General features: G+C 40.5%; 1 protein-coding gene across 4 annotated transcripts in view; it reads left to right on the top strand.

Annotated features, from left to right (window-relative positions):
• The window catches only part of LOC135977646 (ryanodine receptor 2-like), a 74462-nt gene extending 59247 nt beyond the window's left edge, over positions 1-15215 (top strand). For 2 of the 4 annotated variants that reach the window (XM_065578851.1, XM_065578853.1), the window contains exons 18-21: positions 5396-5460; positions 7135-7235; positions 8660-8711; positions 12750-15215. In XM_065578851.1, coding sequence (XP_065434923.1) covers positions 5396-5460; positions 7135-7235; positions 8660-8711; positions 12750-12845 — 314 coding nt within the window. In that variant the 3' untranslated portion in view covers positions 12846-15215. The remainder of the gene's footprint in view (positions 1-5395; positions 5461-7134; positions 7236-8659; positions 8712-12749) is intronic. The other 2 variants (XR_010595087.1, XM_065578852.1) reach the window with 2 other exon arrangements.
• The last annotated feature ends 2623 nt before the right edge of the window (positions 15216-17838 follow it).

Consider the following 17838-nt stretch of genomic DNA (forward strand, 5'->3'; position numbering starts at 1 on the left):
GGCACGTAGAATGGAGCAAGTCTATTCAACTTCTCCCTGGTATCAGACTGAAATCAGTGAGAGCCTGTACTATCAACTCCGGTTTTGGCCGTGGGGCATCTGTTGAGTCCAGTATCCATGATGTTGATACTAGCAGTGGCTATTTCCATCCCGGCAGCATACTGGGTGGCATCAGACCTCCTTTGCTCTCAGTCCCAGACTCTCCACTGATTCATGAGCGCTCTGGTGCCATCACTTCTACTGCCTTATCCTCTGTTGTGCTCTTGGCACCTCCTGGCTGTGTCACAGAGCTGCCCAGGCCTCGGATTGTTTAATGGAGGCCAACACGTGCCTGGCACTGAAGACCCCCTAGCCACTGGTGCGTATTTCAGCACCATCGTTGTCTTGGCGGCAGATGCCTTCATTGAGCTTCGTACTACTTTAGCCTCAGTACTGGCAACTCTCCAAGTACCAAATGGGAGTGTGTCTCATTCGATACCATCAGTGCCAGTCCTCAGTTCCTCTTCATTCCCAATGCTGCCCCCATATTGGGACTCGAATACCACAGACATCTGGGTCCTAAGCACCATCAGATTGGATTATGCCATATAGTTCCTCTCCATCCCTCCTCCCCACCCCAATCCATCTTTCTTCAGGGACACCTCTCAGAAGACACTGCTCCTCAAGCAGGTCCAGTCTCTACTGGTGCTTGGAGCTGTAGAGCAGATCCCCCTGCAGCATCGGGGACAGGGATTCTACTCCTGGTGTTTCCTGATCCCCAAGCCCAAAGGAGGGTTGAGACCTATCCTTGACCTCTATGATCTCAACAAATACATCAGATATGTGAGATTTTGTATGGTTACTCTAGCAAACATCTTCCCTGCCTTAAATCATAATGCCTGGTTTGCTGCCCTAGACCTTTAGAATGCTTATTTCCATGTAGCAATTCTTCTGAGCCACAGGAGGTTTCTCCAGTTTGTCATGGCAAACTGGCACTGTCAGTTCATCACACTCCGTTTGGGTCTGTCCTCCGCTCCCTGGATTTTTACTAAATCCATGATTGTAGTGACAGCATATCTCAGGAAGAGGGCATTCATAACTTCCCATATCTGAACTATTAGTTCCTGAGAGCAGGTCCATAGAAGAAATCCTCTCTCATGTTCGCTTCATGCTACATTTTCTTGATCGTCTATGTTTCATCTTAAACAATGGGTAGTCAACATTGGTTCCAACTCAAAGAATTGAGTTCATTGGGACCCTGGTAGACTCTACAAGTTCAAGAGCATTTCTGCTGACTGACTGATGCCACACTATTTGCCACCTATGTCTGAAACTGCAGTCTCAACCCTCAACCTCAGCCCATGTATGCCTAAGGTTATTAGGTCATCTGGCTGCATACACACAGGTAGTCCAATTTGCCAGAATGCACTTTCATTCTCTTCAAATGTGGCTGAAGTTGGTCTATCATCTGAATCATCATCACTTGGACAGACTAGTCTGACTTAATCCAGGATTGGCAGATGCCTTATGATAAAGGGTGGTTCAGGGCAATGTGTGCCAGGGCATTCCCTTCGCTTGGTCCCCGCTGACCAAGACTTTTCTCACCAATGCATCCAATCCTGATCATCCTGCAGGTCATTCTCAAGATGAAATTGGATCATGCCAAGCTCTTTATCATTGCTGTACTGTGGCTGAGATAGTATTGTTCCTCTGTTCTCCGCACATCATCAGTTTAGCCTCCCATATCCCTTCCTCCCCACCTCCGGACTCTGCCACACAGTCAGGTTTTGCACCCAATGCTCACCTCCCTCCATCTCACAGAGTGGATGCTACATGGTTAACGAGGAGGAAGAACTATATTCAGAGGCAGTCAGGCAAGTCTTGCTAACTAGTAAGAAGCCCTCCACCAGAGTGACCTATTTAGCCAATTGGAAGCGGTTCTTGATATGATCATTAGCCCATGGAGTTCAACTGAAGCTGGATTGTATCCAGGAAACGTTGGAGTACCTGCTACATCTTCAGTCTTCTAGGTCTTGCATTGAGTTAATTGAGAGTCCACCTGGCAGCGATTTCAGCGTTTTATCCACAAATCCGTGGGACATCAATGTTTTCAAACCCCATGGCAGTGAGATTTTTTAAAGGAATCACTTGTCTCTATCCGCCGTTTAAAGCGTGATTCCTTTGTTCGGCCTTAATACTGTCTGAGTGACCCTTCTGAGACCTCCTTTCAAGCCTTTGGCAACTTCTTCTTTCTCCCTTCTGTGTCAGAAAACTGCCTTGCTTGTAGCGATAACGTCTGCAAGGAGGTTGTGTGAATTGCAGGCTTGATGGTAGAGCACCCTTACATGCAGTTTTCTAGAGACAAAGTAACCCTGATGCTGCATCCTAAGTTTTTATCCAAGGTGGTTTCCCAGTTTCAGTTGAATTGAGCTATATATTTACCAGCGTTCTTCCCTAAGCCACATTCAACCCCAGAGGAACAACATCTCAACACTGGATGTCAGGCGATGTTTAGCTTTTTATCTGGATAAGACCAAACATTTCTGTTCCTCATCTCTTTTGTTTCATATGCAGACTGAATGAAGGGTCAAGCAGTCTCTTCACAGATGATCTCCAGGTGGGTACATTCCTGTATCCTGACAGCATACAAAGTAACCCAGACTAGGCCTCCTTATGTCTCCTCATTCCACAAGAGCCCAGGCAATATCAATGACCTTTCTATATTGGACATTTGCAGAGCTGCCACCTGGTCTTCTGTACGTACTTTTAAAAGCCACTGTGCCATTACTGCTGCATCCAAATCAGATGCAAACTTTGGGAAGGCAATCCTGCAGTCCTTGTTTAAAGAGACTCAGAGCCCCACCTCCTACAAGTACTGTTTGTAAATTACCTAACTGGAATTACACAGCTGCATCTGCTTGAAGAAGAAAAGGCTACCTACTTTTAATTGTTATTTTTCAAGATGTGGCACAGACATGTATTCCACGATCCACCTTCTGTCCCCTCTGCATTGGAGTCTGTACTTCTGACGTTTGGTGTGAAGGAACTGAGAGGGTCAGGCCACCTCATATGGCCAGATGAAGGGCTTAGGGGACAAGTCATGAGCGCCGCCCCTATGGGTACTGCTAAGCAAAGTTCTCTGGCTCTGGTGCACTGGGTGTGCACACACCTAAGTAGAGTACATGTCTGCATCACATCTCGAAGAAAAGTTATGGGTAGTTAACTGTTCTTTCACCATTGTCTCTTGTGAAGGCTAAACTTACTTTTTTAAAAAGCAATAGCAGATGGAAAGAGATGAACATGTGTGCCTGTTAGAATGAACATACTGAGAGCATTAATTGAAGGATTTGCCATGCAACCAAAATAGTTGGGTTCTGAGAGGTGGGATGTTGCAATTAAGGCTACATAATATAGTGCCATCTGTCACTGTGTCAGGTTGCTTTGCTCATACATGTTGGACAATTGCTTCTTTGCCTGAGGACATTCTCCAGTGGGAAATTCCACATGTTTCCATCTTGTCAGCTCTTTTGTTCATCGTTTACATGAGGCCTTTGGAAAGGTTAGTGAGGAGGCATAGGTTGCAATGTCTTCAGTGTGCTGATGACATGTAGCTTTATAACTCCATTTAAACTGTCCCAGCTGGAGATGTCATTGCCTTATTCATTATTTGAGAGAGAATGCGGTGTAGATTGAGACCCAGTCTGTAAACCTGTATCCTGTGATCTGCACTGGCTGACTGTTGGTTACTGGATTTTAAGATGGTTGGTTTTGACCTATAAGCCCGAAGTGGCCTGGGACCTACCTACCTCATAGACTTCCTTTCTCCCAGTGGCAAACTATCCCTAGGTAGTCAGTGGAGATGCCTGAGCATAAGCTCAATCGTTACCAGAGAGGAGGTGGCTGACAGGGCCCTGGATCTTTGGAACTTGCTTTCCCTCAAGTCCATAACAACCTGAATTTGTCAGCCTTCAGAGCACTCTGCAAGACCCACTTTTCTTTTTTTGCTGTAAGGAGATGGGGAGTTGGTTGTGATGCTTTGGTACTCTGGAGACTGTGGGAAGTCATTTATTTTTTATTGTATTTATGCTGATCCTGGGGTATTAATTGTTCTAGGAGAATTAAAGGGCTTTGGTTTGTTTACAATGTGTCTATGTAATCAAGGTGTGATTGCAGCTTGTGTAGGCATACCCATGCTCATTTTAACCTAGCTGCTTCAGGCTAAAAGTAGCAGAGAAGGTGTGGTGGTGCAAAATTGTCAAGGATGCCCACAGCATTGAAGAGGATGCTCTTTTATTACAGTTATAGTTTGTAAAAATTCAAATCAATATATACATCCTTTTGGAGTAACACATGTCAAGAGTTTGATGGTTTCATTGCTTTTATAAATAATGATCTTTGATTGCCTTGTACCAGCTAACATGTAGTTAGATGATGAATTTTGCTCTGAGAGGATACCTCCCAGCTTCTTATAGGTGTGCTTAGATAAGAGTTCTCAGCTATGTGGCAAATTGTTTACAATTCTGATGTGTTGTCTCAAAGATTCAAGCAAACTTTTGTTTTTAAAAAGGCATTTGTAAAAAACAGAATTCCAGGTTTTGATAGCCTCAAGCAGTGTATCTCATGCTGTTTGCTTTTCCAGTTTGGTTTCCCTGGTTGTGAGTAACTGAATATAAGTTGACAGGTCTTAACTGTAAAACTTGAGCCTAATTCTCATCTCACTTTCACAATTTGTACAGCAGTAAACTCCATTAACTTCAGTGGCATTGGTCTTATTTATACCAGTGCAAGTGAGGGAAGAATCAGGCCCTTTGTATTTATAATATAGGTCTCTGACCCTAGAATGTTTTTTCCTTTTCTGTTTCTCTAAGAAATGGCCCATTACTTCTTCGGAGCTCTGTTAATGGAATTCCATTACTAAGTGACAAGCATAGTGAGCGCAGGAGCTGCAGGATGCACATAGCCCCTGGCCATCTCCATGGTATTCATATAATAAAGCTATGAACTCTGCTAAGTATATAGTAGTATCCTTTTATTGGGTTGGGGTTTTTTTTTTAAATAAAGATTCCATTACCCTACAAATGTGTGTCTACCTTTTACCTACTATATAAAAGAAAAGGCTAGGGCTGTACATATAAAACAGAAATCCACTTGTCCCAAAACACCCAATTAAAAAGTATGTTACAAAATCTCTGCCAGTCTAGTTGGAGGGACTTGTTTTCTTTTTGTGTAGTCAGCTTTGTTTCACATATTTAGACACAAGAGTGATTTTCAAAATATATGAAGGTTTCTACTACTTCTGGAGACCACTTCTCATTTGATCTTACTCCGTCAGAGCGCAACCTTGGTTTCCATGGGTATGCACATTTTGCCATATTGTACTCTTGAATGTTAAGTATCATTTTTATTTAAACACCAGGTTTAATTATTGATGCTTTTGGAGAATTAAGAGACCAACAAGAACAAGTTAAAGAAGACATGGAGGTAAGAAATGATAAGCTCCTAGTTGCTTCACCCTAGCATATTTAAGTAAAGTGCTGGTTGCCAGAATGTCCATTCATTATCCAAATGCGATGATTCATCAGAGAGTAATTTTAAACTGACCGGAAAGTATGCAGTTAGCAGTACAACAAAGGGTTCAGTATCAAACAGCATACTGGGCAAGATTCTGTCCTCAGTTACCCCTCAGTGAAACCATATTGAAGTCACACAAATAAAACTGCAACAGAGAGTCCTGTGGCACCTTTAAGACTAACAGATGTATTGGAGCATAAGCTTTCGTTGGTGAATGCCCACTTCGTTGGATGCGACAAAGTGAGCATTCACCCACGAAAGCTTATGCTCCAATACATCTGTTAGTCTTAAAGGTGCCACAGGACTCTCTGTTGCTTTTTACGGATCCAGACTAACACGGCTACCCCTCTGATACTTGACAAATAAAACTGAGAGTCTGGTCTACCGAGATGACTTTCCATGACTGACTTTTTTTTAACTGAATGACTTTTTAAATATCTTCTTAGAGCAAATATATTACTATATCACATAAAAGCCTACAGAAACAATTCTGTAGCATTCTGTAGAACAGTCTTAATACAATTCCTTTTAATCAAAGTGCTCTGCTAACAGCCAGGTTACAGAATAGCATTCACTGTTGCCCACTTTTGCCTGTGAAAGGGGTACAGTGGAGAGAGAGATCTTTGACTGCACTTCAGCACTACCAGTTAGAATCACACAGGACACAGTTAATCAAAACTGATATTCTGCTCTTGACACATTTTAGACCTATTTGTCCACTACCTGCAATCTCAGTTGGTTCTTTGGTACATCTGGCTCCTTATAGGTGATAAACTAACAAAACTAAGCCAAAACACCTACCAATTTATTTTTATGTGTCTTTTTATGTTAATGCTAAGGATTTTATTTTATTTTAACTTTGTCAGCTGTGGCTGAATAGAACAAAACTGACCTCAGTGGTTGGTGAAGGCTTTTTTAGTTTAGCTTGGAGGTTCCCAATATTCAGCATTAATGAAACCAGGTTACAGATCATAGAATCATAGGACTGGAAGAGGTCATCTTGTCCAGTCCCCTGTTATGGTTAATCTCACTTGTGTATTTTCTTTGGATATCCTAAGTGAAAGTAGTCTGTTCCTGCAGAGTTCCCATTTTCTTGTTTAAATCTGACTGTCAGAATTCAGAAGAGTATCAGGTACCTGCTGTGTTCTGTAATCTCAACTGAGAGCGTATTCAGTTTCAAATGGGTAAACATAACTACCTTTGAGGTAAAGATTGCTATGGACTACAGTGACTCTTATATTCATTTAAGTAGCCTGGCGAGAACAAAAAGGAAAAATTGCTTTTCAGCCCTGATTAATTCATGCCCTCTTTTCTCCTGATCTATTCCTATTCAGTTATTGATGCCAAAGATTTTTTTACCAAACAGCAAGAAGTGATTGTGACAGCAATTAAATTTCTGTTCATGTGCTTGGCTGAGGCTTAGGCTGAGTCCTTAAAGCAAAAACCTTTATTAAGCACATAGTATATTTCATGTTTCAGAATTTCTAAATAAATTGTTGTGTGCTTATTGGTTTTTTTTTTCCAAAGAAGCTAGCACTGTTATAGAGCATTTCAACAATGTATATATTTTCTGGATTTTTTTAGACCAAATGCTTTATCTGTGGGATAGGCAATGACTACTTTGACACAGTGCCCCATGGCTTTGAAACACATACCCTGCAGGAGCACAACTTGGCCAATTATCTGTAAGTACAGAACCACACAAACATCAATAACTCATGACTTCCATCAGCCCTTGCAAGTAACTAATCAGTCCCACAAAATAAGGGAGAAGGACCACTGTATAGATTTTATATGCTGTATGAGTGAACAAGAGAGGTATAGAGAAAGATTCCTTTCCATTTTTCTCATTGTGATACGTAATGCCAGGTTAAAGGTTGCCTGTGTAACCTTAATTCAGCCCCACTATGCATATGTATTATGATGCAGACTTTAATTACATGATTGCATAGTATTTATTCCATGGGCCGTCTCATTCAGTGCACAGAATGAGCCCTGCTCTGGGAATGAATTAGTGCTGTGTAGTGAAAGAAACTGTTATTTGCAGCAGAAATTGGAAGGTGTATAGCAAATGAAGTAGGGAACAGATAGCATAAAAAGGACAGCCGCACAGTTAAGGCAGTTGAATGCTGCCCTGGAGAATTGGATCCTATCACTGTCTATGCTACAGAGTTCCTGTGTGGTGCTAATCAAGCCATTTAAACCATTTTTTTCACAAGTGGCTACTAATTGTGTATTCTTGATTATCTGGGTGCCCAACTTGAGACGGAAGTGCTTGGTTCTCACAGCTGCAACTAAAGTCAATGGAAGCTGCATTTGAATATATAAAGTGCTATCTAATGCTAAGTATTCTGAAAAATCTGGTCCTAGGTACCTCAAATTGGGCACTCAAAATTAATGGTCATGCTTTACGTTTATATTTTATAGAGAGAGATGTCATGTCTAGAATGGATTTAATATAAAAATGAGCTAGATTATGAAATCATCAGCATGTGTGTAAATATGCCAAAGCATCAAGCCTAGAGTATTAATAAAACCACAGGGTTATATTCTGCTGTCAAAGTTTTTTCATCTGTATTGACTAGTTTGAACCACAAGATATAATAAAACACCCTCTTTAATAAACTGTTTAATAAACTGATTCTGAAAGCCTTAATCATCTTGAATAATGTGTATTCATGGAAACAGTCTCCTTGACTATTCACCAATGTAAGTGTGTACAATAAAGCCCTAATTCACTAGTCTGAGACAAGAAAATTTCAGTTATAATTTTCCTATTAGAAGGGTTGGGAAAGCTTCATCTAAGCATCATAACTGCTGCATGGTTATAGTAAACAAAACTCGAATCTCTTACTCTTTTGAGGGTCATCCATTATTAATTGTAGTCAGCTAGTAAAAATGAATGATGGGTGAACCTCAGAAGTGTTGAGATTGTGTGTGGTTTAATATATATCTAAAATTCTAAATGTCATGCATATATTGTATATCCATTAACAGAATTATTCTTATTCTATAAAACATAATGGCAAACATCCATCTGTCTGTATTTCTCCTTGGTTTTCTGATATTTCCATGTGCTTGTTTCTGATGAAAATGTCTTTGTCTGTAGATTTTTTCTGATGTATCTCATTAACAAAGATGAAACAGAGCATACAGGACAGGTAAGTGAGCACTGTTTATACCAGTATTATTTAAAAACTGTTAGTGATAAAAGTCAGGAATGTTCAGTATGGCACAACTAGATAAGAATTCTAACCAATCGTATGAAGCTCTCCCTGTGGAACAAGTGACCTCATTCAAAACATTCCTTAAAACTCACTTATTTTGGCCAGAGTTTCATTGTTAACCTCCTCTTCAGCACCTTTGCATCTGTTCTGGTACCTGATTTTGTACTCTTAAAACTTGTCTCCCCAAAATAAGCATGAAAGGAAAATTGCAACTAACAAAATACGTACATCCCATTAAAATAACAAGTCACTTGACTTTTTCCTATTGGCTATCTCCCTCGCTTCCTTTGTTACTGTTATTACTTACGTGGTTACTTGTAATTTATATTGTATTCTTTTCAAAGCCAGGACAGTGCCATCTATCTCTGTAAAATACCATTTTCTCCCATTGTACTGTATAAGCAATATTGAAAGCTGGTGATTTCCATAAGAGGCAGGCTTATTAGACATAAGGACAATTATAGTGAGACTTGCACCTCTTAACGAGGATATCAAACTGGATTCTAACTTTCAGATTGGAATAAGCATTCACAAATTTGGCAAGGGGAAGAGAATTTGTTCATGTACAATGAGTAACAGTGTGTCCATTAATGACATACAGCCCAGATACACATGAAATTCAGGCAGGTGACATTCATTTAAGAGGAGAACAGATAAAACTAAAGCTTCTTAAATTTCACAACATTTTATCCAAATGAAATTCTAACCACTTGCTCAGCTCAGCCTATTAGTTCCTATGCTCACTTTTTCTCTCCCCTCCCTGGAGAGCAAGGAGGCAGGACTATGGATCCATTCCCTTCCCTCCCTTTCACTAGCATGCAGAATAGAGCTGGCTCACCCAGGGAACAATCCAGCACAAGGAGCAGCCTAAAGACACTGTACACTGCTGTACACCACCCCCAAATCACTCTTGCAAAGATAAGAACTGCAGACTCTCATTTATTTTTTGTTAATTTCAGTGGGCTCTGCAGGGGCTTTAGATGGCACAGCCATGGATGGTGAGCAGATACGCCATACCAGAGGGATATAGCCAGAGGCCAGAGAGAATGCCCTCTGAGGCGAGTGTACTCAGAGCCTCCTCCTACTTCTCTTTTTGGGAAGTATATCATAGATTCTCCCACAGTACCCACAGCTGCATTGCTGAAAGTTGGAGCCCTGCCTATGCCCTCTTTGGGTTGTCTTTCTATCTAGCTACTGTGACAAAGTTCCTCCTCTATCTTGGTGGGTCCTGAGCTTATTGGCGGATTTTCTTGCCTCAGAGATTCACCATGTGGTTTGGGGAACAGCCCAAAGGCCTTCCCCTCTGGAAGAACCCACAGTCCAGGTCAGTTGGGAGGTTTGAGGGGAACCCGGGCCCGCCATCTACTCCAGCCCAGTGCCCTGTGGACTGCAGCTGTCTATAATGCCTCCTGTAACAGCTGCATGACAGCTACAACTCCCTGGGCTACTTCCCCATGGCCTCCTCCAAACACCTTCCTTATTCTCACCACAGGACCTTCCTCCTGGTGTCTGATAACGCTTGTGCTCCTCAGTCCTCCAGCAGCACACCCTCTCACTCTCAGCTCCTTGCACCTCTTGCTCCCAGCTCCTCACACTCACACCACAAACTGACATGAGCGCCTTTTTTAAAACCCAGGTGCCCTGATTAGCCTGTCTTAATTGATTCTAGCAACTTCTTAATTGGCTCCAGGTGTCCTAATTAGCCTGCCTACCTTAACTGGTTCTAGCAGGTTCCTGATTACTCTAGTGCAGCCCCTGCTCTGGTCACTCAGGGAACAGAAAACTACTCATCCAGTGACCAGTATATTTGCCCTCTACCAGACTCCTGTACCCCACTGGTCTGGGTCTGTCACACTACATACTTATAAGGCTCACCTCACTGTAGCAATCATTCATGTATTATTCCTCACAACACCCCTGTTACGTGAAACACTGTTGGCACTAATGCTTCCTTGCATTCAAAACCCACAAACGTGATATGGGTTGCATCTTGCACAGGTGCACTTGATGAGAAGAGACTTTCCTTGCCCTCATTCCTTTTACACCTTCACAAGGGCAACCAGAACTAAACCATATTTTTGGCAAGGGTGCTTGTTAGTCTTCACAGGCCATATCTTCCAGTGGCTTCCTTTTTTGAATGAGCATCTATGTGCATGAATTGTATAAACTGGAATGTAAAGATCTGCTTTCTTTACAAACATTCACATTTTGAGTCCAGATGTAGGTGGCTACATGCTTTTTTGGGTGCAGATAAAAGGTAAACCCTTTGGGAAATGATGCCCCAAAGATTTATTTTACCAAGATTTTTTTTTCTTGCCTTCACTGTTCTTTGAAATGTTCTTCCAAACCTTTTGACACTTCCTCAAGCCTTTTAGCTACAATTGTCAACAGAAAAAAAGTGTGCCAAACGTGCTCAGACAGCTGGAATTCCCACTGAGAGCTGTGTAAGAGTGATCGGTAAAGTGATGGGTAGTTGCAGGTCCTACACACACACAGATTGCTTACAGTACACCACGGGGATACAGCACATTTTTGCTGTTTGTTTAAACTGTTCTCTCTGAAATCTGACAAATATACTAAACTACTGTAATCATGTTCTGTCTATATACGGCCTGTCAGTCTTGACTGGGTGCACATTTTATAAACTTGTTTTACTGTTTCTGAATATCTATTTTGTCCTTTGACAATGACATGTTAAACTAGACTAAAATGTTTACCTCTGTTTTGTAAATTGATAATATTTGTTATGGAAAAATACTGCTGCATTTATGTTTGCTCCATTGTTTGACCTTACTTATTGTGTGTGTTGACCCACTGCATACACTGAGTCCAGACAGTGACGACCAATAATCACTCCAGTCTGGTTAGTTATTCAATGCTTTCATTTAGATGTGGGGAATGAGAGAGCCCTCTGAGCTATCTAATCAACTGAATCACTGGTATTTGCTACAATAAAATGCTGTCTCGTTTTGTTTTTACTGTATTATTCAAAAGCTGAAGAGTCACCCTTAAAATGTGCAATACACCAGATTCAATGAATGTAGGGATATATTTGGTATAAGCGCTATACATCAGGACAAGACTAGTAAACTATCTGTTAAAACAGGTGGGGATAAAACCTATAGTTAGGGGAAACTTCCCATTTATGGATTCTACCAGAAATTGATATCATTAAAGCCATTGTATTATTTTATATATTGCACACGGGCATGTTTGAAATGCTGATGTAGAAATTCAGCGGAGGTTCCTTTAAGGATCATTAAAACACTAATCTTTAGCTACAGTTTGGTATTGTGGGCAACTGTACTTGAGCTTCAAGTTGCTCCTGGACATAAAAGAGCAAAACTAATTGTTTTGGCCAGGTCTACATTGGGGGGGGGGGAGGAATTGACCTAAGATACGTAACATCAGCTACAAGAATAGCGTAGCTGAAGTCGACGTATCTTAGGTCAACTTACCTCGCGTCCTCACAGTGCAGGGTCGACTGCCGCTGCTCCCCCGTCGACTCCGCTTCCGCCTCTCGCCGCAATGGAGTACAGAAGTCAACGGCAGAGCGATCAGGGATTGATTTATGCCGTCTACACTAAACGCAATAAATTGATCCCCAATAGATCGATCACTATCCGCCAATCCGGTGGGTAGTGTAGAAGTACCCTTTGTCTCCATTTTTTATTTCATCAGAAAGAAGGTCAAAATTCCTGAGCTCTTCAAGAGTCTCTTTAAACTACTCCCTAGCCTAACATGTGTGTGTTTCTATAATACTTTCATCCAGGAGATAGAAACCCAAAAGCCTAGACTAAAATAAACTAAGTTGTTAGTGTATTCCATCACATATAGGTTCATACACAGCAGATCAATTTTGAATTGAATCAGAAAATTTAGAACAGAATGTAGTCTTTTTTGAAAGACGAGGGATGACTAATGTACTCTCACTGAATCAGATTAATTATTTAAATCTCCTGTGTCTTGCAGGAATCCTATGTATGGAAAATGTATCAAGAACGGTGCTGGGAGTTTTTCCCTGCTGGTGACTGCTTCCGAAAACAGTATGAAGACCAGCTCAACTAAATACGAATCGCCACTGAAAATATATCTATCCATCTCCCAACTCTTTAGGGAAGAACTGATTTCTCGACTCTCCAAAGCTGTGTGCTTTTTGGAGCACCAAAGCTATGTTTCTGATTACCTGACTGTGCTGGGTTTTTTCCCTGTTTATTTGCTTTGAGAACAATGGAGTAAAGAACAATGAAAACTTAAAACAGCAACTCATGGGGGGGAAAAAAACCACACACCCACACATAAATCCCCATACATAACATGCACACACACGAAGAGGCAATTATTTTATGAGACTGCCAGATGAATCCCTTGATTCTGAGAACACACGTGGGGTAATGTGGTAGTGACATTCATTCAATCTATTTATTTCATCATCCTGGAAGAAACTATATAGTTCACAGAGCACTGTAAAGGATTGTTTTGGACACTAAGTTGTGGGGAAATAGTGCCTTACTATATGTGGGTTGAGCTATGCAGAAGATGAGTGCATGATGACATATTATCTTTTCTTTGTGCCGTCCCTTTCTTCCCAGTTAATATTTATTTTGTGTTTTGGTGAGGTTGCGGGGGGAGGGGTTTGACTGTGCACATCTTTTTAATAAGACTGTGGCGTGTCTCAGGACAAGAGTAGGTTATTCTCGTCAAGCTAAGTTCACATTTACCTTCCTCTTTTGCTCTTGCTCTTATTTTGGTAATGCTCTGATGCAACACTGCAACTTTATGAAATCTTTGTATGAAAACAGATTGAAAAACACTTTAAAAAGAAATATTTCATTGCATGTTTATTATGCAAGTTTAAAACCAAGAAACAAAAAACAACAACCTTCAAAAGCAAGTTGATCAACATGAGAAAAACAATCACAATAATCATACTCATAGTAATAAAGTGTTGTGGGCTTTATTGTACATTTGGAATCAGTGTCATCAGCCAACAATGTATATGTTATGAACTTAACGGTAGTTTTGGTTTAATTTCTTTTTCTCTTTCTTTCATTTTTGCCACCTGTGATCAATAGTGGAGTTAAAGATTTTCTTGTTAGACCATTTTTTAAAATCAAAGCTGAAGCAATATCCATTCAGGGATTCCATCAGGTCCATCATGAAGCACCAATGATGTGTACATCACTCCATTTTGAGTCCTTTTCAATTGTAATGGCAGTCTTTACAAATAAAAAGAGAAATTCAGAATGGAAGCAAGGTGGTTTTGCTAACATTTGAGCCTTTTCTTACTGAGTTTGCTAGTTATACCTGATTTAACAATCAGGATCACTCTCTGCTGTCTTTTTGTTGAAATTATTATCCTCCTGTGCTCTGTGGTGATCCCACTTTGCATCTTTTTCACTCATAGTCCACAACTTCATCCGGTCATAAAGGCAAATCAGTAGCTTCACTAGCACTCAGTTGTAGCTAAGAGAAGTGGGAAGTAATTGTTATGAATATGGTGTTTAAAAGCCACAAAAATCATATTTAAATCCCTCCCAGCCTCTAGGGCTGTTCAGATGTAGGCTGTCAGTTCAGCTGAACAGAAATACAGGGGCCATTCTGAAATTTGGGTCCAGAGCAGGGTTGAGATTTCAAATACCCTAACATTCCAGGGCTCTTTGAACCCAGAATTTTGGTTTATAATTATGATTATAAAAATAGGAAACAGCTGCCAGGAATTGATTTGTTTTCTTATTCACTACCCCCCTGAGATGTTAGCAGAAGAGGTTTTCCCTCTCACAAAAGCACATACAGTGGTTTGTTATAGATTTTGCTCCTGAGCACCAGGCTGATGATATTGACTTAGTTTTAAAGCTCAATGAAGTACTTGTTTCAATAACTAAATTCAGAAGGAAGAATATGGACTTTGCAGATAGATATATGAATAGAAGAGGGATGTCTCCTTAATCTTGACCTTCCACATCAGACCTTCCACATCATTGTCTACTGTTTGAGCCCAAGACTCTGTAGCACCCAATATGTGTGAAACCACGTTAATGAACAATGGGCCCATCTTTGGTGGTGGAACAGATGCTTACCATTTCATTATATACATCTGCAGCTACTGAATAAATCTGCCCACCCGCCATTCATAGGGACATATGCCTCCTCCCAGCTGATAATGGGTTCACTGATGTGAGCAAGATTTGTCTGGCATTGTTGGAAGTGGGTAGAGGTATGCTTCATGGAGTGGCTGTGGACCATGGGTGTGAATGTCTTCTGCCCTGCATCCCCTGCTCCCTCCACTGAGATACTAGCCCACAGTTCACTATAGTGACCTGGATGTGGTATTCAAAACATAAGATTCAGAAGAAAACTCCAAAAAGTTGAGAATAAAAACACATGTCATGAGAGTATTATGTTTTTCTTATTAAACTGTGTATTTTCAGTAACTCATTCTGATTCTAATGGTGACATTCAGTTTTTTCAAGTATGATCCTTCAAGCAAATCTGTCAAATACTGAAAAGGAAGGAAAGCTATTCAAATACTGCATTTTGGATTCATGCAAAAAGGAAGGGAAATCTTTAAATGTTATAGCTTTTAACTATCACTGATCAAACTGATTTCCTAAGATTTTTGTTGGCAAGCTTCTGAAATGGGATGTTGTAAAATGGAATGCAGCATAAATAATAGCTTATTCACATGACTGCTGCCAAATTCTGCAGAGAATTAATTCTTTTGCAACTGTCTGGAAAGAATTAAACTTTAAAATGAAGTCAGAAGTGTGCCATGGGAGAAAGCTACTTCCAGGCTGAAGTACAAGGCTATGTGACAATGCACCAGTTCAAAAAGCATTATTGTATTATGTCTACGAATTCAATTACAGTACTTACCTAATGTACCATTAGATATTTTAAGGTCCAATTACATTTACAAGTGCATACATTAATATTTGCATTTTTAAATATTTCAGCCATTACCTTGTAGTTAAGGTATGAACAAGTTATACAAAATATTTCAAGACACGCTCTTTATGAGATGTTGGAGGGGATTTGCTGCTGTTTTTTGATGCATGCTGGGTACAAGGAAGCTACCAACATTGTATATGTGGTCATGTATTCTGGTTAGTTTTAGCAAATAAGTCAAAGAATGAATGATGATGGAGAAGTAAAAAATACACATGAAATAGGAAGTAAATGAGGGTAGAGGTTGAAATAGCCATTTGTCTATACAGACCAGTCTTTTGCGGTTAGGGTGACCAGATGTCCCGATTTTATAGGGACAGTCCCGATATTTGGGGCTTTTTCTTACATGGGTGCCTATTACCCCCCACCCCCGTCCCGATTTTTCACACTTGCTGTCTGGTCACCCTATTTGCGGTCAGGATTCAGGAACCTCTTTTGCGGTCAGGATTCAGGAACCTTAGGAGGCCCCTGTCTACGTTGTACTTGTCATCAGTGTAGCTCCTTTCACAAGCACTAATAGTCTCCTTTTATCAATCACGAACATCCATCTGTCATTTTATTAGTGATTTTGACATGAGAGAATCACAGAAAGAACAAGGCCACTTAGTCCTTTAAGGCTGATGCTCTCACCCTCTGTATTTTACAAGATTGCCCCTATATCTTTGCCTCTCATGTCTTGTCTAAGCCATTTTTGAAGAGCTGCAGGTATGGTGCATTGCGAACCCCCACCATCAAGTTACTCTTACTAATGTAACATTTTCTTTGCCTTTCATAATTTTTTAATTTGCAGCTCCAGGCCAATGGTACAAACTGCTATGGTCCTCTGAGACTGTGGCTAATTCCCTTCATTTACACTATTACCTTGAAATATTTCTTGGCTGTGATAATTTTCCAGTCCTTTGTTTTCTAGCCTATAATATATCTAAAATAAGAATTTCCTTCTTTCTTAACTAACCAAATGTAGTATCAGTTTAATATCTGGTACAACCTCAATTAAGAAATAGTAGCTGGCATTTCAGAAAGCAGGGGTAGATTTGTTTGCTGACTGTTCTATGTCTAACTTTAATTTTCATACATGTAGCTCCTTCAGTCTCTCCTCATAGTCTCCTAGTATCTTATCCTTTTTTGGTTTTTGATTCCCTCTGTATTTTCCTTAGTCTTCCTAAAAAGTTGGGGGCAAGGCTGCATACAATATTTCACATGGAGCCACACCAGGCTAATAGAGTATTACTAGTACTTCTTACGTTACATGTAATCATTTACAAATACATCCAAGAATAATACTGGGTTTTCACAATAGCTTTGCACTAAAAGCTCATATTTAGTTTTCTGTCTCCTCCCTATGTCTTTCTTGAATTAGCATCTTTCTATGTAGTCCATGTGATATTTTAATGGTATCTGTGAGGGTTACCAAATAGCACCTGTGGAAAAAAACGGGACAGGGGATGGGGGGGTAATAGGTGCATATATAAGAAAAAGTTCCAAAAAACAGGACTGTCCCTTTAAAAACGGAACATCTGGTCCTCCTATCTATGCAATTTATCTATTCTTTCTGGTTGTCTTTATGGGGGTTTTTTGTGTGGAATCTTGTTTCAGGCAAAAAAAAAAAAACCAAACCCATGACTGGCATAAGTGGACAAAGGAACATTCTCTATCAATGCTGAAGTTCTCCGGCAGCCAAATTTCATGTATCTGTTGTGCAAATGGAGGCCAGGAGTCTGCACAGTGTGGAGCTTAGCTTCCTGCACACCAGTGCAACCATGGGTGGATCTACAACAACATGGTCTTGGGACTATATTATCAGGTATTGGATGGGAAGATCTGGGCCAAAATACACTTGACATATCAGCCTTTAAATTTCCTGACAGTAAAAAAAGAAACAAAACCAAATTGGACCTAACTAATCCCTGGTGTAAATCCTTCTCTTTTAACTGTCTGCTGACGTGACACCTTCTTCAAGTACTGTCCCTATGGGTGCGCTACTACAGGTGTGCATACACCTCAAGAGGCGCATGTTCACCTGAAGTGGAGCACACTTAAGGATACATCTCTAAGAACTGCAATTACTGCACAAGGTGAGTAACCTCTTCTTTTCTACCTTCCAAAGCAAATT

This window comes from Chrysemys picta, unplaced genomic scaffold, assembly GCF_011386835.1.
Source record: "Chrysemys picta bellii isolate R12L10 unplaced genomic scaffold, ASM1138683v2 scaf5, whole genome shotgun sequence".
Lineage (NCBI taxonomy): Eukaryota > Metazoa > Chordata > Testudines > Emydidae > Chrysemys > Chrysemys picta.